The sequence below is a fragment of the Ochotona curzoniae genome, unplaced genomic scaffold (assembly GCF_017591425.1).
Source record: "Ochotona curzoniae isolate NIBS_2020 unplaced genomic scaffold, NIBS_Ocur_1.0 contig_43, whole genome shotgun sequence".
NCBI classification, from domain to species: domain Eukaryota; kingdom Metazoa; phylum Chordata; class Mammalia; order Lagomorpha; family Ochotonidae; genus Ochotona; species Ochotona curzoniae.
The window spans coordinates 39,745,852-39,771,421 of NW_024466218.1; the positions used below are offsets into that span (position 1 = coordinate 39,745,852).

At 47.7% G+C, this 25,570-nt stretch overlaps 1 protein-coding gene across 2 annotated transcripts; it reads left to right on the forward strand.

The window, feature by feature from the left end:
* The first annotated feature begins 246 nt into the window (after nucleotides 1-246).
* ADNP2 (ADNP homeobox 2) lies at nucleotides 247-25,412 on the forward strand. 2 transcript variants are annotated; one of them, XM_040985172.1, is made up of 4 exons: nucleotides 247-296; nucleotides 10,912-11,032; nucleotides 17,211-17,300; nucleotides 20,896-25,412. In XM_040985172.1, exons 2-4 carry the CDS (start codon nucleotides 10,925-10,927, stop codon nucleotides 24,088-24,090), a joined length of 3,393 nt encoding a protein of 1,130 aa, XP_040841106.1. In that variant the 5' UTR covers nucleotides 247-296; nucleotides 10,912-10,924; the 3' UTR covers nucleotides 24,091-25,412. The 2 variants fall into 2 exon arrangements, with proteins under 2 accessions (XP_040841106.1, XP_040841105.1); XM_040985171.1 differs by lacking the exon at nucleotides 247-296 and having other exon boundaries at nucleotides 10,271-11,032.
* Nucleotides 25,413-25,570: the final 158 nt, after the last annotated feature.

A 25,570-nucleotide genomic window follows, 5' to 3' on the forward strand; every position in this document is an offset into this window, starting at 1 on the left:
GGACAGCTTTGGCCAGGGACCCAGGGGGCCTGTGAGAAGTGCCCCAGGGTCCCCCAGCACACTCTGCTCCCATTGGCTGGCCGCGGCCTCATGCAAATGAGGACCGACGTCACTTCCGGAGACACTCGAGCGCCATTTTCTCTTTCTGGCGGCGCCGGGAGGAGGGGACGGGCCGCGCCGGGGGTGGGCTCGCGCTGAGGCGGGGGTCCCGCCGCGCGCGGCAAGGCGCGGTCGGCCCCGCGGGGCGCGGCGAGAGGCGGCGGGGGACGCGGCGCTGCTGCGGCCGGAGCCCAGCGGTGAGTACGCCCCCACCCCGGCCCGCGCGGCGACGCCCCCGGTCCGCCCCGTCCACACCCGCCCGCGCTGCCCGCTCCCGCCGCGGCCTCCGGAACTCCGGGACGTTCTCCGGGAGCGGGGTTCGCGGTCCGAACGGCGCCCGTCGTCCCCGACGCTCCTCGGCCCGCCCCGGCCGCGGGTCACGTGGGACGGGCGGCACGCGAGGGGCGGGGAGCGGGACGGGGAAGAGGGGCGGGACGGGGAGCGGGACCTGGACGGGGACAGGGAGCACGGCGGGATGGGGAAAGGGGACCGGGAATGGGAATGGGGGTGTGGGGGCCGGGACGGGGACCGGGAACTGGATGGGACGGGGCGGGGAACAAGGCATGCAGGGAGCAGGACAGGACTGGCGGCACGCGAGGGGCGGGAGCAGGACGGTACGAGGACAGGGCGGGGAATGGAACTGGACCGGGTTTCAGGGAACAGAGGATACGGGGAGCGGGACAGGAACGGGGATAATAGGGACTCGGGGAGTGCGACGGCGGACACGCGAGAGACGGGAACTGGGGCAGGTGAGGAGCCGACGGGTGAGGGACGGGAAGAGAAGCTGAAGCTCCGTGACCCCAGGCTGGGCCCGGAGGAAGGGTCGCTGGCATCCCGCCCGCACCTCGAGCTTTGGGGTGTCCGTGCTGGATGCGCACGAGCCGAGGAGCACTTGCTCTGCCGTTGCTGGCAGCGACGAACTCGGTGTAGACAGCATTTCTACAGACGTTTGGCCTTGGAACGTCACTGATTGTAACTGTCGGTCCACTCTTTCAGTTGCAGAACTATAGGTCTTCCATTCTTAGGCACTTTCTTTGGGTTTGAACGTCTGGATGATGTTGAAGGCTGCGGAGGGGGGTTGGGGGCGTTCGTCAGCTGGTCCCTCCCTCTGGGTTGAGCCAGTGATATCCGGCACGTGCTGGCAAAGGGGCGGGCGTTGCTAAAGACCTGTGTACGCGGGTTTCCGCGAACACAGAGCTTGGAGGCTGAGTAGCATCTGGGGGATGCAAGGGCCCCTGTGTGAATGGTGAGGGTTGAGACAGGTGGGTGTGGAACTATGCCTTCTGGAGCTGCTGTTCCCGGAGGAGGGAAGACACAAATGTGGGTTTGGGGCTGATGGGGGCGTCGGTGGAGGGGGGAGATTTGCAGCTGCCTAGAGTGGATCCTGGGAGTTTTCAGGGGAACCTACCCCATTGCAACGCGCTGTTTGTTGGTGACTCCTTGATGACTGTTGGTGTGAGAAAGTGAACCTAGTGTTCTCTGGTATGCCCTCCTGCAGTCACGAACCTGTCAGAGCCGTGTTAGGGTTAGGGAACAGTACCCTTCCTTGGGATTTGAACCTGGACCTTCTGAATCTTGCTTTCATTTATGGCACAGTCCTGCTTTTTAGGTTACTGTTTTTTTTTTTTTTTTAAAGGCTTACTTATTTTTATTGGAGAGGAGATTTACAGAGAGAAGGAGAAGCAGAGAGAAAGGTTTATTTATTCTCCAAGTGGCCACTAAGGCTGAAGCTGAGCCCATCTGAAGCAAGGAGCCAGGAGCTTCTTCCGGTCTCCCACACAGGTGCAGCGTCCTAAGGCTTTGGGCTGTCCTCTGCTGCTTTCTCAGGCCACAGCCTGGAAGCTGGATGGGAAGTGGAGCAGTTGAAACACAAACCGGCGCCCATGTGGAATCGCCCATGTGGAATCCTGGCACTTACAAGGCAAGGCTTTAGCCACTAGGTTACAATGCTGGGCTTGTGTAGTTCCTTAAACGTTTTAGATTAGTTTATTTGAAAGGCAAAGTTACATGGGGGAGATCTTGTGTCTGCTGGTTCACTCCTCAAATGGCTGCTGGGTCTGGGGCCAGACAACCAGGAGCCAGGAGCTTCATCTAGGTTTCCTTGTGGGTGGCAGGACGCCAGTTGTTAGAGCAGACTCAGTGCTCATGAACTGGAATGTGTTGCAGATAGGAGCTTAGACACACTCTGCAGAGGTTTCCACCCTCCCTGTTTTGTAGGTGAGGGGCTGAGGTCTAGAAAGATGGATTTTCTGAAGCTAACAGAACCAATCGTAAATGAAACTGAGTGACAACTATGTCGGCTTGCAGTTCCAGAACCCTGGCTGGTGCTGTGCTGGGCTGTCTGTCAGAGGAATTTCCTGATGGCATTTAGATTCTGCACAAGCCAAACACAGGGAAGGTCCTGTGGTTTAGGACGTATTACTACCCCAATGCATTTTTCTCATAAAAGAATATCCTTACATGTTCACAATACTAAAAAACACAAAGGAAATAATATTTTCTTGTGCATGTCCGTGGTGCACTTCCAGATCCTCCAGAAAATTTGAAAATAAAGGTGATTTGTTGTGAGCTGAGGTATGTAGATTGGTGCATTATTGGCACACAGATTGTACCTAATGCTAAGAATAAATGTAGCATGTCTGTTCACTGGGAATTTTGTGTGGATATCTTGTGTTTTAGAATGGACAGGTTGTGATAAAGTCTTAGAATACATCAAAGGAAAAATGATCATGTTTTTCATTGGGAAAAAAGAGAGGTTTTTTTTTTTTGTACAGTAAAAAGGGATTTGTGTTGTTCATTTGGGGGGGGCACAGTAACACTTAGGAAAGAATAGGCACATTTAAGTTTGAGAATGAATACTTCCTGTGAATTTGAGAAGCCTTGTAGTTCCTTGGCCCATGTGCCAAGCCTTGAACAAGTAGGCCCTGTGAGCACCTTTTCAGTCCATCCCAGCTTGCAAGCACCAGCGGCCCAGGACTCTCCTGTCTCAGAGCCAAGCAGTGCTGGCACTCTGTGCTTTTCCTGTGTCCTGGCACACTGTTGGGTTTTGCTGTGTAAGTTGAAGCTATTCCTCAGAAGTCCTACATTTAGCTTCCCTGTTTGAGATGCATGGAGTTGGCCCTGCTTAAACAGTTAGCTCTAGAAAGAACCCCAGAGGGTGTGATGACAGTGAGTAGGAAGCAGCGGAAAGTTTTTCTAAGTGTTACTCTTCAGGATGGAGTGGGGGCTTGGCAGGGTCTTTCTTTGGGGTTAGTTGCTGAACTGCATCAGCAGTTTATTGGCAGTAGGTCTGTTAGCCTAAACTCCTGAAGACCAAAACTCAATTCAGCACATTTTGACTTGTTGCAATTTTTGTATCCCCCCAGTTCTACGGTGCTCACAGTCGCTAAAAGCTGACACACTTTCCACATCACTGTCTAAGATGAAGCTGAATTACTCCAAAGCTTTAGGTTTCCTTGTTACTGTCCAGAAAGTCCTTGCCCTTAGTTGTTAATCCTCGTGCTCTTCCGCCTTGCTCAGTTAGTTGGATCTCAGTCCACCTTTGTGGCCTGATTTAATATTGAAATATGTTCAACATTTCTCTAGTGCTCTAGCTAGCTGTCATCTGCCTACCTACTGAAAAGGGCTAGGGTTAGAGGGAGAGACAGGTATCTGCTGGTTCATTCCCCAATGTCCATAAATGGCCAGGGCTTGGGCTAGGCCCTCCATTGGGGCTCCAACACAGGTGGCAGGGCCCAGGCACTTGCACCATCCACTGCTGCTTTCCAAGGTGCATTGACAGGGAACTGGGTCAGCAGCGGAGCAGCTGGGACTTAGACCACTACCTATGGTGGGGGTCTCAGGTAGTGGTTTAACACACTGTGCTACTACGCTGACCCCTTCTCTCAGTTTGTGAAGTTCATCTGTTCACCTGGAATGTGTGAGCTTCAGTTTTCTTTCCCGCTGTAGGCTGTACTTGCTCTAACCATTCCTAGCACTTTATATTTCCAATAAAAATAAATCTTAAAAAAAAGGTAGTACAGTTGTGGGCTCAGAACTTATCCTTGAAAATCTTAGGTATTGCCAAGTTGCCATCTGAACATATAGAAATGAAAATTTTCATTATCAGTGCCATTTGATGTTATTTTTATTACATGTATGTTTAATATTTATTTATTATTTTTTTTAAAGATTTATTTTTATTATTTTTTTATTGGAAAGGCAGATATACAGAGAGGAGAGACAGAGAGGAAGATCCTCCGTCCGATGATTCACTCCCTAAGTGAGAGCAACGGCCGATGCTATGCCGATCCGAAGCCAGGAGCCTCTTCCGGGTCTCCCGCACGGGTGCAGGGTCCCAAAGCTTTGGGCCGTCCTCGACTGCTTTCCCGGGCCACAAGCAGGGAGCTGGATGGGAAGCGGGGCTGCCGGGATAGAACCGGCGCCCATATGGGATCCCGGGCATGCAAGGTGAGGACCTTAACCACTGCGCCACCACGCCGGGCCCTAATATTTATTTTTACTGGAAAGTCAAATATACAGAGGAGGAGAGACAGAGCGTAAGATCTTCTGTCTGATGATTCACTCCTCAAGCGGCCACAATGGCTGGAACTGAGCCAGGAGCTTCCTCCGGGTCTCCCACACAGGTGCAGGGTCCCAAGGACCAGGGCTGTCTTCTACTGCTTTCCCAGGCCACAAACAGGGAGCTGTTGGGAAGTGGGACCACCAGGATTAGAACCCGCACCTGAATGGGATCCTGGCAGGAAGACGACTTTAGCCATTGTGCTGCCACACTGGGCCTGCATTTTATTTCACTTGGCATTTTCTTAATTATAAAGCAACCAAAATGTTTGCCAATTGCATTTGGCTGATAGATTTTTTTAGCTTCCAGAATTTTGTAAATGTTCGCATATTTGAAAAAAAAAAGATAAAGAAGAGCTTTTTCCCCCAAATCATTTGAAAGTAAGTTGCCAAAAAAGATGCTACATTACTGCACATTATTATAGATAGAGCATCCTCTGTACTCACAAGGGAACCATCAAAACTCTAGAAACTAACTTCCTTATCCAGATTTTTGAAGTCTGCCACCCCCCATCTGTACAGGTATTCCATATCCTATCTACTGAGCTGAGGCAGTTGCACTTCAGTAGCAGTGGAGACATGTGGTGCAGTTTTGATTTCTAAATCCACCCTTCATTAGAAAGAACCACAGTGAGGCTAGCGCCATGGTACGGTGGGTTAAGCTGATACCTCCAATGCTGGTAGCCTGCGGGTACCAGCCTGAGTCCTAGTTCTGCTCCACACTGAAGTGCCTGAGAAAGTAGCAGGAGATGGCCCCATGCTTGAGACCCTGTCATCCACAGGGGAGACCTGACGGAATTGCAGGGGCCTAGTAATAGTGGCCATTTGAGGCGGTGAACTGGTAGATGAAGATCTGTGCTTCTCTCTTTGTAGCTCTGCCTTTCAAATAACTCACCCTTAAGACAAAAACAAAAGCTCAGACCTGCACCATGGCTCAATGGCTAAATCCTCACCTTGCAAGCATTGGGATCCCATATAGGTCAGTTTGTGTTGCTGCTGCTCCACCTCCCTTCTAGCTTTCTGCTTAAGGCCTGGGAAAGCACTACAGAATGGCCCAAAGCCTTGGGACCCTGCACCCACATGGGATACCTGGAAAACTCCAGAAATCTGATCCGCCTTTGCAATAAAAATAAACCTTAAAAAAACAAAACTGGAAGCTCCTTGGGAAAATGGCTGACCAGAGCATTGTCAAGATGAGCTCTGAACATCTGTGCATAAAACAGACTGCAGGTCAACAAAGGGACAAAGGATAACAGCCTCAAGAGGGTTCCGTAGGCAAATGTGGAACAGTGAGCATCAGATACCTCATGATGACATCAGACTGCGCCCTGCAGCAGTTTTCCAGAGACACAGACAACATTATGTCTCCTGCATGCGCTGCTGATATTCTTGCCCATCTTCCCTCCAAGTGCGAGTTCCTTGTACCTCCTCTTTCCTCAGGCACCAACGATGCTGTTGATCTGCCTCAGAGCTACCTAGGTGATGCTTTACACTGCAGAACACAAATAAACCATCTCCTCTGGGTCTCCCATGTGGGTAGCAGATTCCAAGTACTTGGAGCCATCCTCCGCTGCTTTCCCAGGAGCATTAAGAGCTAGATTGGAAGTGGAACAACTGGTATCGGAACTGTTGTTTATGTGGTGTTGGCATGTAGGCAGTAGCCCAACTAAAATACCAACCTCTCCAATGTTTATTTCTATATTAATCTATATTTTGAGTTTATTTTATTTGGAAGCCAGAGAAAAGAACAGAGATGGTTTGCTGCTTATATGCCTGTAACATCTGGTATTAGGCCAAAGAAACAGGAGCTCTTCCATGTCTTTGGTGTGGATAGCTAGAACCAGCTGCTTGAACCACCACGTCCTGCCTCCAGGGTGTGCCTCAGTAGGAGGCTAGGCTCTAAGCCAGGCTTAGGTGGGGTTCAGTATCCACAGTTGCTGGGGAGCTGCGGTATACACACTGACAGTTGAAAACAGGCTGCAGCCCACTACTTAGTCCAGGGATATACCAGGATTGATGTAGGGTGATATCTTTTCCAGTGCTTTAAAAATAGCTTTACTAGTGTAGAATTTTGCTGCTCTGGGGGCTGGCATGGTGGTGTAGCAAGCTGATACTTTGCTTGTAGCAGCAGCATTCCAAATGGGAGCCAGCTTGAGTCCCAGCTGCTCCCTCCTGACCCACCGCCCTGCTCATTCACCAAGGAGAGCAACAAGAGAACCAGCAGATGGAAGATCTGTCTTGGTGTCTCTGCCTCTGTAACACTTCCAAGTAAAAAATGGATCTTAAAAAAAATTATCTCTAGCATATTCAGCATGTTTCACCACAGTTTCTAAACATCTCATTATTCCAAAAAGAAATTATGTTCCCTTGCCATCACCTCCCAGCTCTCCCAGCAGTATCCTCTTAAATTTTGTCTAACGAATTTACTGTTGTTTGTATTTTCTCTAAATGTCTGACTGCTCTCACTCTGCAGTGTCTCTGCACAGACCAGCACTTCACTCTTGGCATTGTGTTGTGGGCATCTGGGTGCTGGGTACTTTCTGATCATGGTGAAGAATGTAGCTCTTGGCATCTTGGTGTGGTGTTTGTGAATGTCTTTCTCTTGGGGGCTGTTAATAATTTGGTAGTTAACTCTTTTTTTTTTTTAAGATTTATTTATTTATTGCAAAGTCAGATATACAGAGAGAAGGAGAGACAGAGAGGAAGATCTTCTGTCCGATGATTCACACCCCACGTGAGCGCAACGGCCAATGCTATGCTGATCTGAAGCCAGGAGCCAGGAACTTCTTCCAGGTAACCCACACGGGTGCAGGGTCCCAAGGCTTTGGGCTGTCTTCAACTGCTTTCCCAGGCCACAAGCAGGGAGCTGGATGGGAAGTGGAGCTGCTGGGATTAGAACTGGCGCCCATATGGGATCCCGGAGCGTTCAAGGCGAGGACTTTAGCCGCTAGGTCACGCCACCGGGCCCAGTAGTTAACTCTTGAGGAAATGTCAGACTGTTCCATTTTTTAAAAACGATTTGTTTTTATCGTAAAGTCAGGTTTACAGAGAGAAAGAGAGACAGAGAGAAAGATCTTGCATACACTGGTTCACTCCCCAAATACCTGCAGTGGCCGGAGCTGAGTGATCTGAAGCCAGGAGCTTCCTCTAGGTCCCCCACGAGCGTACAGGGTCCCAAGGCTTTTGGGTCATTCTTGGCTGCTTTCCCAGACCACAAGCAGGGAGCTGGAGGGGAAGCAGAGCAGCTGGGACACAAACCCCCATCCATATGGGATCCCAGTGCATGCAGGGCGGGGACTTTACTGGAGTACTGCCCTGGGCCCAGTCAGACTGTTTCTCAAAGTGGCTGCACGGTTTCATTTTACTCTGTAGGATTATATGAATGCTAGTAGTTTTGTTTCCTGGACAACTCTCATTATTTCCTTTCTTTTTTTTTAACAAGTTTATTTTGAAGAAATATATAGAAGAAAGGATAGTGAGTTCTTCAATTGATTGTTTCCTCCCCAAATGACCTCAGTCACCAGGGCTGGAAACAAGGAGTTTGGTCCAGGTTTCCCTCTTGGGCGGCAGGGCTTATATCCTTGAACCATCTTCAATTGCATTCCCATTCACATTAGCGGGGAACTGGATTGGCAGTGAAACAGCTGGGGCTCAAACTGGTGTCTTATTTATTTTTAAAAGATTTACTTATGTATTCAAAAATATTTTTTTTTTAAAGATTTATTTTTATTATTTTTTCATTGGAAAGGCGGATATACAGAGAGGAGAGACAGAGAGGAAGATCTTCCGTCCGATGATTCACTCCCCAAGTGAGCGCAACGGGCCGATACTATGCTGATCCGAAGCCAGGAGCCTCTTCTGGGTCTCCCGCGCGGGTGCAGGTTCCCAAAGCTTTGGGCCGTCCTCGACTGCTTTCCCAGGCCACAGGCAGGGAGCTGGATGGGAAGCGGGGCTGCCGGGATTAGAACCGGTGCCCGTATGGGATCCCGGGCGTGCAAGGCGAGGACCTTTAACCACTTGCGCCACCGCGCCGGGCCCTCAAAAATATTTTTATTGGAAAGGTGGACATACAGAGAGGAGGAGAGACAGGAAGATCTTCTGTCCGATGGTTCACTCCCCAAGTGGCTGCAACAGCCAGAGCTGAGCCAATTTGAAGCCAGGAGCCTTCCCCAAGTCTCCCACATGTGGGTGCAAGATCCCAAAGCCCTGGCGGTCCCCGACTGCACTCCCAGGCCACAGGCAGGGAGCTGGATGGGAAGTGAGGCCGCCGGAATATGGACTGGTGCCCATATGGGATCCTGGCACGTTCAAGGCAAGGACCCCAACCACTATGCTATCACATTGGGTCTGAAGATTTATTTGTTTTTATTGGAAAGTCAGATCTACCGAGAGGAGGAGAGGCAGAGGGGAAGATCTTCTGTCCGATGGTTCACTCCCCAAGAGGCCACAACGGCTGGAGCTGCGCCAATCCGAAGCCAGGTGCCAGGAGCTCTTTGGGGTCTCCCACAAGGGTACAGGGTCCCAAAGCTTTGGGCCATCCTCGACTGCATTCTCTTTGGGCATCCTCGACTACATTCTCAGGAGCTGGATGGGAAGCGGGGCTGCCAGGATTAGAACTGGCACCCATATGAGATCCCGGTGCATTCAAGGCGAGGACTTTAGCCACTATGCTATTGTGCTGGGCCTGTCTTATTTGTTTTTTAACAATTTATTTTCATTGGAAAGGTGTATTTACAGAGAGGAGGAGAGACAGAAAGGTCTTCCATCTTATTGGTTCACTCCTGAAATGGCTGCAGCAGCCATATATAAGTGCTCTGAAGCCAGGAGCCTCTATTGTGTCTCCCATACAGGTGCAGTGTCCCAAGGATCCTGGGCCATCCTCCTCTGCTTTCCAAGGCCACAGAAGGGAGTTGGATGGGGGCTAGACAGGACATGAACTGGTGCCATATGGGATGTCAGTACTTGGAGGTGGAGAATTAGCCAGTAGAGCCATTGCACTGGCTGCTCAGATTGGCATCTGAAGATCTGTCAAATATGATGCCAATGTTGTAGGCAGCGGTTTAACTTGTTGTCCTGCAGCACTGGCCTCCCCACCATTTTTTTTTTTTCTTACAGATTTTTTAATTTGAAAAGGAGAGTTAAAAAGAGAGGGAGAGAGAGATGTATCTATCTGCCATCTGCTGTTGTTCCCCAAATGGTCACAGCAGCTGGAGCTGTGCTATGATGAGCTGAAGCCAGAAGCCAGAAGATCCTTCTGGGTCTCCCACATGGGTGCAGGAGTCCAAGCACTTGGGCCGTCCTCCACTGCTCACCCAGGCCACAAGCAGGGAGCTGAAGGGAAATGGAGCAGGTGGGACATGAAGCACCCTACCTGGGGTGCTGGCAGTGGCAGGTGGAGGATTAACTTTTTATACCATTCTGCCAGTCCCCTATTTCTTTAAGGTTTATTTTAACTGGAAACACAGATTTACAGAAAGAAGGAAAGACAGAGAAAGATCTGTCTGCTGCTGGTTCACTCCCCAAATAGCCACAATAGCTGGAACTTAGCTGATGTGACACCAGGAGCTTCTTGCAGACCTCTCAGATGAGTGCAAGAACCCAAGCCTTTGTGGCATCCTCCACTGCGTTCCTAAGCCTCAAGCAGGGAGTTGGGTCGGAACTGGTGCCCAAATGCGATGTCAGCGGTATCTGGTAGAGAGGATTAGCGAGTTGAGCCATTTTTTCTGATACCAGCCTCTAATGTTTTTAAAAGTTTAATTTTATTCTCAGAATCATCCATTTTGTAGTTCACTCCCCAGATAACAGCAGCAGCTGGGTCTCTAGGCCAAGCTGGTTATAAGTTCCTGATAAAAAATGTGATATGTAAGTATTTTGTTCAATTTTGTGGATTGTTTGCTTTTTAATAATGTCATCTGGAGCCAGAAGCGTTGTCTTTTCATAGTCTAACTTACTTTTTATTGCAGAACTTTTTAGTGTCATATTTGGGAATTTATTACCTGTTCCAAAATTGTGAACTTTGCTGTTTTCCTGTAAGGGTTTGTAGATTTTCTTATGTGTAAATATGTGGTCCTCTTTTGTTTATGGTGTAAGGAAGGAGTTCACTTTGATTTAATCGAGTGTGTATATTCAGTAGTCCCAGCTCCATTTGTTGAAAATGACTCTCTGTTTCCAGTGTGTTACTAGTCTGTTAATATACTGTTTTGTGTAGATGTGTGTATATACTTACTGTGATAATATTATTTTCTTTTTAAGGAAAATTTCAAAAATGTTTCAAATACCAGTGGAAAATCTTGACAGCATTAGAAAGGTGCGAAAGAAGGTCAAAGGCATTCTCATGGACATTGGACTTGATAGCTGCAAGGAGCTGCTGAAGGTAAGAAGTTATAACAGGGTTGAGGAGGGGAGTGCTGGCTTATGGAGATCACACTTGAATTTTTTGAAGGATGGGTAGGAGTCTGCAATATGGACATTGCTTATACTACAAATCTCTTCAAAACTTGTTTTTCTTTCCATTTCCAAACTGTTTAAGTTGTTCAAGGCTTTGCTTATTTTCGTTGTTATTTGCAAGGGAGAGAGAAAGATAAAGAGATCTTCCATCTGCTGGTTCACTCCTTATGTAATTTCAACAGCCAGGGTTAGGCCAGACAAAAAAGAATCTGAAACTCAATTTGTGTCTCTTCTCAAGTATTTGACTGTCTTCTGCTGCCCCCCAAGCTGAACTGAGGCAGTCAGAAAGAAGCTGAACTGGAACTGCAGTGTCCAGAACTCAGCCCAAGCACTCCAACGTGGGATGCAGACTTCCAAGAGGCAGTGTAATCTCTGTGCCAGAGATCTGCATTCTCGTTAGAGTTTAAAGTCAGTTTTAGGCAGGCATTTTTATAGTCATCATGTATAAAAAAAATTTACTTTGATGTTTGAGGGGAATATACTGAATTCTTTATTTTAGCAAGAGACTAATAACTTGATTTCCTAGTCTTGCTAGAGTGGCCTGCAAACGGACAGGCATGAAATATGATAGAATCTATTTTCTTTTGTTTTGTTAAAAAATGTATATATATGTGTGTATACATACATACCATACACACGTGTGTATGTGTGTATATATACGTATATATAATTTTTTTTTAACTGAGACCAACATTGTGACATAGTGGGTTAAACCACATTTGCTGCGCACAGTGAGAGAGAAATCTACCCGTTGGTTTACTGCCCAAATGACTGTACCAGGCAGGTCTGAGTCAGGTTGAGACCAGGATCCAGGCACTCCATTCTGGTCTCCTGTGAGACTGGCAGAGGCCCACGTACTTTGTCATCTCCCATTGCATCGAGTGACTTGGGTTGTCATCTGTTGACTTTTTGGATTGGTAGGAGACAGTCTAGTAGAAGAGATAGAATTGGAACAATATATTACAGTGGAGTTGCTAGTGTAATAGAAAGATAAGATTTATATATATATGTTATATTTAATTTAATTATATATATATATAATTAATTTGGGGCCAGTGCATTAGCTCTGACTTGCAGCATGAACATCCCGTATGGATGTTGGTTTGTGCCCTGGCTGTTCCACTTCCAATGCAGCTCCCTGTTGTGTCCTGGAAGAGCAACAGAGGATGGCCTAAGTCTTTGGGCACCTACACCACGTGGGGAACCCTGAGGAGGCTCCTGGCTCCTGGTTTTGGATTGGCTCAGCTCTGGCCTTGGGACCCTGGGAGACCCAGGAAAAATAAATAATGTTCTCTTACCTCCTGCAGTGTATCATTAACTACTTGCAGAAAAGTAAAGGGTTATACAGTGAGCGTCCATGCTTGCTCGTTGCCTACATTCTACAGAATGTTAGCTTGTCATCATAATTGCTTTGTTATGTCCATCTGTCTCCACTCAATATTCTGTCCTTTTTCAAAAGATTTTTTAAGATTTATTTATTTTTCTTGGAAAGTCAGATATACAAAGAGGAGGAGAGACAGAGAGAAAGATCTTCCGTCCGATAGCCCACTCCCCAAGTGACCACAACGGCTGGTGCTGCGCTGATCCAAAGCCAAGAGCCCAGATACTCTTCTGGGACTCCCACGTGGGTACAGGGTCCCAAGGCCTTGGGCTGTCCTCGGCTGCTTTCCAGGCCACAGGCAGGGAGCTAGATGGGAAACGGGGCTGCTAGGATTAGAACTGGCACCCATATGAGATCCTGGTGCATTCAAGGCGAGGACTTTAGCTGCTAGGTCACAGCGCCAGGCTCAACACTCAAATATTCTACCAGAGGTGTGAGAATATTGGTGATGTCTTCAGTTTCAACTGCTGTTTTCCACTTTTTTTTTTTCTGTACAAACTGTTTTCTGTCCCATTTATTACTGTTCTTCATGGTTCTTTATTTTTGCTACACATTTTTATCTGAGAGCCAGGTTTAAAAGAGATGTCCCACCTGCTGACTTCTCAGATGGCTGCAATGGCTGTAGCTAAGCTGATCTGAAGCCAGGAGCCTGGAGCTTCTTCCAGGTCTCCTGTGTGAGTGTAGGATCCCAAAGCCTTGGGCTATCCTCTACTGCTTTCCTTGGCAGGGAGCGGGGGTTGAAAGTAAAGTATCTGGGACTAAGACAGCTGCCCAGATGGGATGCTGGTACTGCAAGCAGAGGATTAGCTTGCTAAGGCACTGCATTGGACCCTATCAATTTTTGTCAATATAAAAAGAAAGAGGTTTCTTGTGTATAGATTGTAGGGTTAACCATCATAGTTCCTTCTCTCTCCCTTCCATCTTCAATCCCCTTCCTTCCTCCTCCTCTTTGTGTGTGTTGTTGTTTGTTGTTCTTGCTTTTTGAAGTAACTTGGTTTCTGCTTACTTAATAATCAGAGCTTACTGTACCATAGTACCCAGCAGGTAAAAAGCAGAAATCCCCAAGAATAGAGACCAGGGTTATAAACAACCCTTTAAGATTTGTGATTCATTTTTATTTTATTTAAAAATGGTTATTTATTTGAAAGGCAGAGCAACAGAGAGTGAGAACAGAATGCCCCATCTGTGTACTAAGCTCCCTGAGCACACCCTGCAGCTGCTGTGTACGAGTGGATTTCCCACCCAGGGCTGTGGTTCGCACTGCCTCTCTGGGCAGGAGTTTAGCAGGAGATGCTGAGATGAGATGCTTGGCACCAAAGGCCTGCCTTCCCGTGGGGCTCTGCTTTAGTTGCTTTTTGCAAGTTTCATTTATTGTGTTTTTATGGTGATTCAGTTTAAAGCGTTTCTAACTTTGATTTCTTCTTTGATCTTGATTGTATATCTGACTTTATTTCTATTGCAAAATTGGATATATAAAGGAGAGGCAGAGAGGAAGATCTTCTGTCTGATGATTCCTCCCCAAGTGATATACAGATCTTGGATCTGTATATCTGACTTTCCAATAAAAAAAAAAAGTAGTATAGCTTGGGTTACTTTTTTTTTTTAAGTATATATTCTTTGGTTCAGAGTTTGGAAAACAGTTTTTATATTATATTTTTTAAGATGTATTTATTTTTGTTGCAAAGTCAGATGTAGAGAGAGAGGAGAGACAGAGAGGAACATCTTCCGTCCATTGATTCATTTCCCCAAGTGACCGCAACAGCCGGATCTGCGCTGATCCGGAGCCAGGAGCCAGGAGCTCTTCCAGGTTTCTCACGCGGGTGCAGGGTCCCAAGGCTTTGAGCTGTCCTCGACTGCTTTCCCAGGCCACAAGCAGGGAGCTGGATGTGAAACAGGGCCGCCAGGATTAGAACCGGCACCCATATGGGATCCAGGCATGTGCAAGGTGAGGACTTTTAGCCCCACTTTTCTTCTTTGTTGCATTCATGTTTTCTGTCATTTTTTCATGATTTTGGGTCATTTTTCTGGTTGGTGTTTGTGTTCCTGGAAAGTTTGTACTGGATATTGGATTTAATAAGTGCTTAGATGTTGTTTCCTTTAAATATTGTAGTTTTTGTTCTAGGACTTGTTTGAGTGGTTGAGTCATTTTGCCCCTTCTGAGGCTTGCTTTCTGGGCTGTGGGGCAGCTTTGAAGGAATCATTTTTCTGCCAAGCTGAATATTAATGCCCCCAGGATGTATTGAGTTCATTTCTCTAAAAGCATTACTCTTTGGGTGCTAAAAGTTTGGCAATATTCCGATGCCTCATGGTACCTTTGTTAAGACCCTGAAGTTACTGTGATGATACCCCATGCTCAGCTGTCTCTATTTCTGTCTGTCTTCCTTCCCTGCTCACCCCAAGAGCCGCGTGTTTTCTTTTTTTCTTAAGATTTTTACCTCTATTTTTTATTGGAAAGTAAGAGAGGAGAGGAAGATCTTCCATCTGCTGATTCATTCCCCAAGTGGTCACAATGGCCAAGCTGAACTGATCCAAAACCAGGAACCAATAGCCTCTTCCTGGTCTCCCATGCGGGGGCAGGGTCCCGAAGCGTTGAGTTGTCCTCTGTTGCTTTCCCAGGCCTCAAGCAGGGAGCTGGATGGGAAGTAAGGCCGCTGGGATTAGAACTGGTGCGCATATAGGATCCTGGTGTATATAAGGTGAGGACTTTAGCCACTAGCCTACCGCACTGGACATTTTCTTACTTTCACAATAGCATGGAGCTGGTGTGGTGGCATAGCAAGCTATTCTTCTACCTGTCAGCATCCTATATGGATGCTGGTCCATGTCCCAGCTGCTCCACTTCCCATCCAGCTCCCTGCTGGTGGCCTGGGAAAACAGCAGAGGATGGCCCAAAGCCTTGGGATCCTGTACCCATGTCATATGCCTCCTAGGAGATCTGTTAGCAGAAAGCTGGATGGGGAGTGAAGGTGGGCCTGGTCCTAGCCACTCTGATAGGGGATCTGGGGGTACTGGGTAGCTGCTTAAGCTCCTCCCAGATCTTATTTTTCTCTTTTCCCTGTCACAATTAGCCATGCCCCCATCTAAACTGCTTCTTTACTCAGTCTAACTGGAGTCAGGCGGTTACTTAGCACAGCTCTGTCACCTGTACCCCAGCTCTTTCATTGTAGTATTTCTGGTAGACCATTTGTACCCATAATGTTTTTTCTTATCTAGACCACAGGCAGCTATGAACCTGTGAAACCGGAATTGTGTCTCTGCCTCCCAGCGCCCAACATGAAGCACTGGAGGGTTGAGTTCGGGTGAAGCACATTGCCTTAGGTCCTTGTTAATCAACTTCTGCCCTCCCTGGGCTGCTTGTGGAAGTCGGCCATCTCTGCTTCCTGTGGGCTGTGCTTGTTGTCTCCTGCTCACGTTCTAAGACCTGTCCCTTTTTTCTCTAGCTGAGGCCTGCTTTCTGAGCTTACCCTGCTACCAGGTGGCTCCCCTCATCCATTTCTACATGTAGTTCTCTGGCAGGACTTTTCTTGGTGTGACAGGTATAACCTGTTTGAGTAGAAAATACCTGTTCCAATTGAGAAAAAGCCGTTTGCATGTTCTTACCTTTGTTCCCATGTCTGATGTGAGAGACATTTGAACAGTAAGATAAAAGGACACTGCCTTTGATTCTCCACAGAGGAATAAATGATAATGGTTAGGTATAGTTCAGAATACTGTGTTCATGTGCAGGCATCATTGTGCAGTGGGTTAAGCTGCTTCCTGCTGTACTGGTGTCCCATGTGAGAGTCCTGGCTCTGCTTCTTACTTAGCTCTGGGAAAGTTGTGGAAGATGGCCCTAGTGCTTGGGCTCCTGTACTCATGTGAGAGACCCGGATGAAGCTCTGGTCTTTGGGTTTGGCCTGGTACACCCTGGCCGTTGGGCCAATTGGAGAGTGAACCAGTGGGTGGAAGATCTTTCTCCCTCTCCCGCCTTCTTCCTTCCTTCCCTCTTTTTCCTCTCTCTCTCTGAAACTCTTTCAAATAAATAAATATATTTTTAAAAAATCCTTATAATGTAAAAATACTGTGTCTAGTATAAAAATTGAAGTTTTGTTTAATGCACTTGTGAAACGTATAGGCACTTTAGAATCATGCTGTATGCTTAGACTTTGCTTACATAAAGAGAAAATTGTTGGATGTCCTTACGTGTTTCTTAAAAAGTGATTTTTTAAAAAAACTTACTTATTTATTTATTTGAAAGGCAGAGAGAAATGCCTTTTATCTGTTGGTTCACTTCCCAAATTACTGCAACAGCTAAGGCTGGCTAGCCTGAAGCCATGAGCAATGATCTTCATCCGGGTCTCCCAGATGGGAGTAGGAGCTTATACACTTTAGCCATTGTTTGCTGCTTTCCCAGTAGTTTTAGCAGTGAGCTGTATCAGACGTGGAGCATCTGGGGTCCAGCCTGGTACCCAGATGGGCTGCTGGTGCTGCTATGGCAGCTTTACATGTTTCATAGCACTGGGCCCTGAAACTACTTTTTTTTTTTTTTTTCTAAAACTGGTTTTAAGTTGAATCATTTCAACATTTTTCTCAGGTTTCATAATTTTTTATGCTTTTACTTTCATTTCTCTCTTCCCATGAGAGTTTCTTAGGCACCAAGTAATCTTGATCAGGTTGTAATGAGATATTGATCTTACGATTTCTTATAATAGTTGTCTCCCCCTTTTTCTCTTTATTTTTAAAGGACCTTAAAGACTTTGATCCTGGAGAAAAGTACTTGCATAACACATCCTGGGGTGATGTTTCTCTGTGGGAGCCTTCTGGAAAGAAAGTGGTAGGTATTTTTATACCTTTTGTGTTATTGAAGTTAAGGGTAAATGGAACCTTTAAATAGATCAGGTTGCTAGTGAATGGAGAGGAACTAATTAAACTATTCATGGAAGAGAAAGGAAAATGGAATTTAGTGTTTGGTAATGTAGGGTTATCGATGCTTGAATGTTTTCTGATATTTGTCCGACATTGCCAGTGTGTGATGGGTCTTTGATTTAATCATCGGCGCCTCAGTGTTGAGTGTGTGAGAGCCCTCAGACGGAACAGTACTTCTGTCACTAGCCAGCTGTGAATATGGTGGTGGTCCCGTAGGTTAGAATGGAGCTGAAAAATTTTTGTCAGCTAGCAAGGTTAGAGCTGTTGTCATATCATCTTAGGCTAGCACATCTTGTGTGTCAAAGTGTGCTCGGCATGGTGATTGATAATGATGGTACATAGCTGTGTTTCTGATTTATAATCATGTGTCACTTAACACTGACACATCTGAGAGCTCTGTCATTTGTTCCTCCTCTGATGTGTGGCCTTCACAGGATACACTTGGTGAACCCGGATGGTTCTGCCTGCCGCCCGCCAAGGCTGAGTGCTTGCTTACTGATGTAGGTGGTAATTACTTGGTGGTACTTCTGCTGGATAGCGAAGGCAGCCGTAACAGGAAGAAGTACAGTAATATACAGTATACCAGATGAAAATGGTGGACCTGTAGGGAGCATGTGTGTGAATGGAGCATGCAGGACTGGAAGCTGCTCTGGGCTGAGGAGTGAGTATGGGGAAGCTGATGGAAGGCCTGGGACACATTGTACTCAGGCGATAGGATTTCTTCAGTAATCAGTTAGCTTGAAGTGACTTTCTTTACAAACTTTTAAACTTTGTGATTCTTTTGTAATGTTTAAATGAGAGGCATTGTAAGTTGTATAATACTTTATTATTTAACCTATAAGCTTTTTTTTTAAAGATTGATTTATTTGAAAGGCAGTGCATCAGAGAGAGAAGGACATCTTCTGTCTGCTGGTTCACTCCAAAATGGCAGCACTGGAGCACAAGTTGAGTCCTGGACACTCGGCTCTGATCCAGCTCCCTGCTAAAGCCACAGAGAATGACCTAAGTGCTTTGGACCCCTGCACCCACATGGAGGGCCTTGGTAGAATTCTGGGCAGCTGGCTTTCACTGCAACCATGGGAGCTCTTTCTGCTTTTGTCTCTTTCGCTCTGCCTTTTAAATAAATAAATACATCTTAAAAAAAAAAAAATGAAGGGGCCTGGCGCCTAGCAGCTATAGTCCTCACCTTGCACATGCTAGAATCCCACAAGGGTACCGGTTCGTGTCCTGGTAGCCCCACTTCCCATCAAGCTCCCTGCTTGTGGCCTGGAAAAGCGGTGGAGGACAGCCCAAAGCCTTGTGACCCTGCACCTACGTGGGAGACCCAGAAGAGGCTCCTGGCTCCTGGCTTCAGATTGGCGCAGCTCCCGCCATTGTGGCTGCTTGGGGAGTGAATCAGTGGACAGAAAATCTTGCTCTCTGTTTCTCCTCTCTCTGCATCTGACTTTGCAATAAAAATAAAACAAATCTTTAAAAAAAAAAACAACTTTATGACTTTTAGACCTCATTGATTTTTCTCATTCCCAGTTCTTAAAGTACAATGTGATATGTCTTATGTAAAGTGACACACTTGTCATCAAGATTGTAATTTATTTTCAAGACCTCGGGAGAGCTTGCACCTGCTTGTTGACTGCCTACGTGCACACACCAGACATGTGCTGGAACTCATCCGTGTCTGCCTCCTCCCAGGGCGCCCCAAGAAGCTGGATGGAAGTAGAATTAGGAGTCAGACACAGAAATGAAATTGGGAGCTCCCAAAGTAGCTGCTAACCAAAACATTTTTGAAAATTTGCTCATTTTTATTGGAAAAGCAGATTCACAGAGAGAGTGAGACAGATCTTCAGTCTGCTGGTTCATTTCCCAAATGGCTACAGCAGCCAGGCCACAACCAGGAGTTTTTTTCTGGGTCAAGCTATGTGGGTGCAGGGGCCCAAGCACTTGGGCCATCTTCTGCTGCCTTCCCAGGAGCAATATCAGGGAGCTGGATTGGAAGTAGAACAGCTAGGATTTGAGCCGATACCCCAGAGGATGCTGGCTCTGTGGTTGACAGGTTAATCCACCAAGCCATAGTTCTGAGCCCCTGTAGTGACTGCTGGTGGTGAGTGGATTTCCATCTGTTTACTTCAGTTACAGTTACAGTTAAGAAGGACTTAATATTAACCAGTGCTGGCATGTAGTCATGAATGAGTTCCTTTGGTTCTTTTATTGAATATACAGTTTTTCTAATAGTATGTTTGAGTGTAAGATACACCATTTAAAGTGAGCCACAGATATCAGCTAAAGTGACAAACTGCACTGTACTTACAAGCCATGGCTTGCAAGGACTATCCAGATTTCAGATACTCAGATGTTCAAAACTGTTCTCAAATCTCATGAAGGGTTTTTGTTCTTGACGCAAGTGGTTTAGGGTTGTGGCTGTGGCCTTAAGTTTGCTTTAGATCCTCCCACAAATTATAAATCGTTGGGTTTGTTGACTCTGAGAACATGGTAACATGATGCTGAACATGTTGGGATAAGTTGTCTAGCCTGTGAATCAAGAGGAAACTGAGTGTGGAGAGAGAAGTGTAAGTACGTGTTGGAGAGAGCTGAAAAAGACTGATGGTGCTACAGGTGGCTGGGGGATCTAGAGATCTGCATCCTCCGGAGCCTGGAACAAGTTAAATTGGCTCCTATTTCAAGATTGTGGTTCAGGCAATGGTGTCTGTGTGTCCTCTGATCATGGGCAGCAGTAATGTGGTTGTCCTGTAGTGGGCTGCTCTCCGCATTTGGCTGGTGGATTGGTAAATGTCTGTTCAGAGTTCCCATGTGACGGGCACTGTGTCTGGTGGCTGTACGCATGCACTGCTGAGTCCGGGCACAGTCTCTTCTTTCTGCCTTCAAGTGGCTTGTTGGGTGGGTGTCACTGGGTCCCTATTATCACTAGGAACAGGGAAGTTATTCTTTTTATTTCCCCATTATTAGGATAACAGTTTGAAAGCTCGATTGGTTGTTTTAGAATCTTGGAGTAAAAACAAAATTGGAACCAAGAATTGGGATAAGAGTGAGAAAATCATTTTATGATGCAGGACATGAGTTGTTGATTGTTGCGGTTAGTTCAAAGTACAGATTGGGTTGTGTGTACTTGAACTGGGGTCAGCACACTACAGGTTGTGGGCACAGCCTGTGTTCACCCCACAGGGTTAGAAGAATTGCTCCGTGTTTAAGTGTTCAAGAAGATACACAGGGATACTGTTTGGTGGGTCATGACATTTAAGTCCATGTCATAACACAGCTTTAGAGGAGCTTAGGTATGCCTACTCCTGGCCTGTCTCTAATGGGCACTCATGCTTGGTGATAGTCCAGACTGTGTTGTGTGGCCTGAGTCCCCAGATGCTCGGTGTCTGGCCCTTTGCAGGGAAGGCTTGCTAACTCCTGCTCTGAAAGACACTCCGTTCCCTGTCTCAGCTGCAGACAGCCACCTGGCTTTGTTGGACTGTGCCTAAGACTTGGTCTTCTTTCAACAGAGATACCGGACGAAGCCGTACTGCTGCAGCCTTTGTAAGTACTCGACAAAGGTGCTGACTTCATTCAGGAACCATTTACATCGCTGCCACGAGGACGAGATTGACCAGGAGCTGGTGATTCCTTGCCCCAACTGTGTGTTTGCTTCTCAGCCTAGAGTGGTGGGAAAGCACTTCAGAATGTTTCATGCTCCTGTTCGCAAAGTCCAAAACTACACGGTGAATATTCTAGGAGAAACAAAATCGTCGAGGAGTGATGTGATAAGTTTTACGTGTTTGAAATGTAACTTTTCCAACACTTTGTACTACAGCATGAAGAAGCATGTACTAGTAGCTCATTTTCACTACTTAATTAACTCCTACTTTGGCCTACGAAATGAGGAAACGGGTGAGCAACCGAAGACTAATGATGGTCTCTGTGGGGAGAAGGGGCCGCCGTCTGACAGATTCTACTGTAAGAAGTGCAGTGCCAGTGCCAGCAGCCAGGATGCATTAATGTACCACATCCTGACATCAGACACACACAGGGATTTGGAGAACAAGCTTAGATCTGTGATCTCAGAGCACATTAAGAGGACTGGACTTATGAAGCAAATGCATATAGCACCAAAGCCAGCCGCACGCATGGCCATCCCACGCAACAACAGTGCTCCCCCTGGTCTCACGGCCCCACCTCCTTGCTTTCGTCTTGCCTTGCCTCAGAACAATCAAAGCTCAGCTGTGGTGCAGTCGGTGACTGTGGCCCCTGGCACGTCTGGGAACCTCACTCAAACTCCGTCTGCTATTGCCCAGTCTCGGGTGACTCTGGTCTCTAGTCCTCTGCCCGTGTGCCAGAGCAGCCTCGCTCTACAGCCGTCGGCTCCTCAGCCTGTCTTCCTCTCCCCCGGGGTCCCACTTAATAAGCCTGGGAATCCTCCTGTGCTGCCCCTGAGCCAGCCTGTGAGACCTGCAAAGAAGTCAGTGGCCACTGGTGTCCTCCCTGTGAACCAGGCCGTTCGCCCTGGGGTCTTACCCCTCGCCCAGCCTGTGGGGCCTGGAAACAGGCCCCCTGGGCCTGGGGTCCTTCCTGTGAACCCCACTGTCACCCCTGGGGTTCTGCAGGCTGTCTCTCCAGGGGTCATTTCTGTGAGTCGAGCAGTCCCATCAGGGGTTCTACCTACGGGCCAGATGACTCCTGCTGGGGTTATTCCTGGACAGACAGCAACTTCTGGGGTTCTACCCCCTGGCCAGATGGTCCAGTCAGGGGTTCTCCCTGTTGGCCAGACAGCCCCATCTCGGGTTCTGCCCCCTGGCCAGACTGTGCCGTTGAGGGTTCTCCCTCCCGGCCAGGCGGTCTCTTCTGGGCTGCTTTCCCCTAACCAGACGGTTGCCACAGGTGCCGTTCCTGGGAACCAGGGCGTAGGGTCTGGTGTTCTTCAGCTCAGCCAGCCCGTCGTGTCAGGAGTTGTGCCCATGGGCCAGCCGGTGAGGCCTGGTGTTCTGCAGCTGAGCCACCCAGTGAGCACCAGCATTGTGCCTGTGAACCAGCCAGTGAGAGCTGCTGCCGCCGCTGCACAGAACACCACCTTTCTCACCTCGGGCTCAATTCTCCGGCAGCTCATCCCCACAGGAAAGCAAGTGAATGGCATTCCCACCTACACACTGGCCCCACTCTCAGTCACCCTGCCAGTTGCCCCAGGAGGCCTCACAACCGTCACCCCACCACAGATGCCCATCCAGCTCCTGCCCTCAGGGGCACCTGCGCAGACAGCCGGCTCTGTGCCCAGCCTGCCCACACCTCCTGTGCTGGTGGGCGCGGCCCAGAGCATGTTCATCCAGGCCTCTCCACCCATGGCAGATGCAAATCAGGTGCTCAGACAGGCCAAGCAATGGAAAACCTGCCCCGTGTGTAACGAGCTCTTTCCATCCAACGTGTACCAGGTTCACATGGAGGTGGCTCATAAGCACAGCGAGTCCAAGGTGGACCAGAAAAGGGAACCCGAGAAGCTGGCAGCGTGTGCCCCGTTCTTAAAGTGGACGAGGGAGAAAGTGGTCCGCTGCCTGTCCTGCAAACGCTTGGTCTCAGAGGGGGAGCTAATCCGCCACTTGCTGATGCATGGCCTGGCATGCCTGTTCTGCCCTTGCACCTTCCATGACATCAAGGGCCTCTCGGAGCACAGTAAGACCGTGCACCTGGGGAAGAAGCGGCTGCCTGTGGATTACAGCAACAGGGGCTTCCAGCTGGAGCTCGATGCCAATGGTAGCCTGCTCTTTCCCCACCTGGATTTCATCACTGCACTGCCAAAAGAGGAGCTTGGTGAGCAGGAGGTATACCTGGCTATCCTTGCTGGGATACACTCCAAGTCCCTGGTGCCTGTCTACGTGAAAGTGAGGCCCCAGGCTGAGGGCGTGCCTGGAAGCCTCAGCAAGCCGGCCCTGACCTGCCCCTTCTGTTTTGCCACCTTTGGGACAACGGAAGCCTATGAGCTGCACCTGAAGGAGCGACACCACATCATGCCCACAGTGCACACGATCCTCAAGTCTCCGGCCTTCAAGTGCATCCACTGCTGTGGGGTCTACACTGGAAACATGACCCTGGCGGCCATCGCCATCCACCTGCTGCGCTGCAGAAGTGCTCCTAAGGACAGCGGCTCCGACCTCCAGATCCAGCCTGAGCTCGTCAGCAACAGTGAGCTGCTGCTGGTCCGTGGGGAAGTGATCCAGGACGCCAGCTTTCCCGTGAAGAGAAAGCTGTCTGATGGTCACTTGGGGTCGGAAGGCCAGAGAGCTGGGGAGGAGCAGCCTCCCCTTTCGAATGCCGATGCAGCCCCTGGCCCCGAAAAGGGAGCAAGTGCTGTGCCTTGTAAAAGACAGAGGAATGAGAGCAGGACAGAGGGACAGACGACCAGTGAGGACGTGCTTCAGATTTTAGCACTGGATCCCAAGAGATACGAGGACCGCTCTTACGAGAAGAAAAAGCAGTTTCTCAGAGATTATTTTCACAAAAGACCATATCCTAGTAAAAAGGAAATAGAATTGCTATCTTCACTCCTATGGGTGTGGAAAATTGACGTGGCTTCATTTTTTGGAAAACGTAGATACATTTGCATGAAAGCAATAAAAAATCACAAACCCTCTGTACTTTTAGGGTTTGATATGTCTGAACTTAAAAATGTTAAACATAGACTGAACTTTGAGTATGAACCGGAAAGCTTATGAAAAAGAGTGAAAGTGCTAGGTAATAGATTTGCTATTGAGATTTAAGATAGGTTGTTTCTTCACTGTGTTGAATTAATCAATTTCAGTGGTTGTTATGCTGCTCTTTAGATTTATTTCAGGTGCTGAGAAAGACTAGTTTTTTCAGATAGAGTTTCCTACAGTTTGATTTGTAAATTATTTTTTTTCTGTCATGTAAATTAAATTTTTTCATGCACGCCTTGTTTTCCTAGTAGTGTCAGTGATTATACAACTAAAAAACTGAAATTTTCCATTTAAGGAATTTCCAGTTTTTTTTTTCCAGAAACGTGACGTGACTTGCTGCAGGCTGGGCGGCTGGCTCTCCTGTATCCTGCACAGCAGTGGCAGCTCAGCAGGTGCAGCAGTGTGGGCACAGGCCCTCTGGTGTTGCCCGTGAGGGACATAACAGCATCACCTTAGACTGGTTTCTTTGGAAGCCACTTGCTTATTAGATTATAACTTTGAGTTAGCCTTTTTCAGGTTTGTCCTAATAGCTTTTTTGGAACAATAAATCATAATTCATGAAAATCAAATGCATTTGTTAGGGATATATTGACTGTGAGGTCTGGAGTCTAGCTCATAAAGCAAGTCGTTTTACACGTGAAGTAACTAGGTGCAGAGTACTTCCGGTGTAGGTGTTCCCATCTCAGTACAGAGTCCTGGCTCCACTCATGTAAGACAGTGAATCTTCAGTGCCTTTTGGATGGAAATAGTGAACACACACACATCTCTTCCTAGCCTGGCTGCTCGGAAACTAGTGCAAGGGAAGGGCCGTGCTACTCAGGAATGAAATCTTTGCCCCTGAGTGTAAATGTCAACTGATAACTGCCTGACACTAAAGGGTTTGTAGGGGACAGGGTGAGCAAAAGCTGTCTGGTTGGTGTCCAGTCAGACATGGTTTCCCAGGAGTGAGAGTGCTGGGCGCGTGGCTGTCCTGTGCCCCGGGTAGGTGGGTGGGGGTCACTAGTGAATCTCCATCGTCTTTCCGTTGTTTGGATGTTAAATCTGGTTTGTTCTACACAATGTCAAATGCGACAGCAGGATCAGTCCTGGAGACCAACAGGTTCAGATGCTGAGCCTTGAGGCTGGTTGATGGCTGCAGAGGAGGACGTGGTGGCCTCTGTGGACTTTGGTGAATCCTCTTGCATGTGTTGCTGTCATGTGCATGCGTGATGCAGCTGTGACACTGCTCTGTGATTGTGGGTGTTTCTGTTGTAAATTCAGAAAGAGCTTGTTGACCCTTTTTTTAACCTGTTGTTTTCAGAGTATCTATTTTGAATTAAAATTTGTTACATCACTGCAAATAGGACTGTTTAAATTCTTTTAACATTATAGCAATATGCTAACTCAGGAAGGAATCTGAACAAAATCATTATATCATGTGTCTGCATGCACAGCTTGGAGGGGCTAGTGATGGGGTCACAAGGAAGTGTGCTGGAGATTGCTGATGTGTCTATCAGTG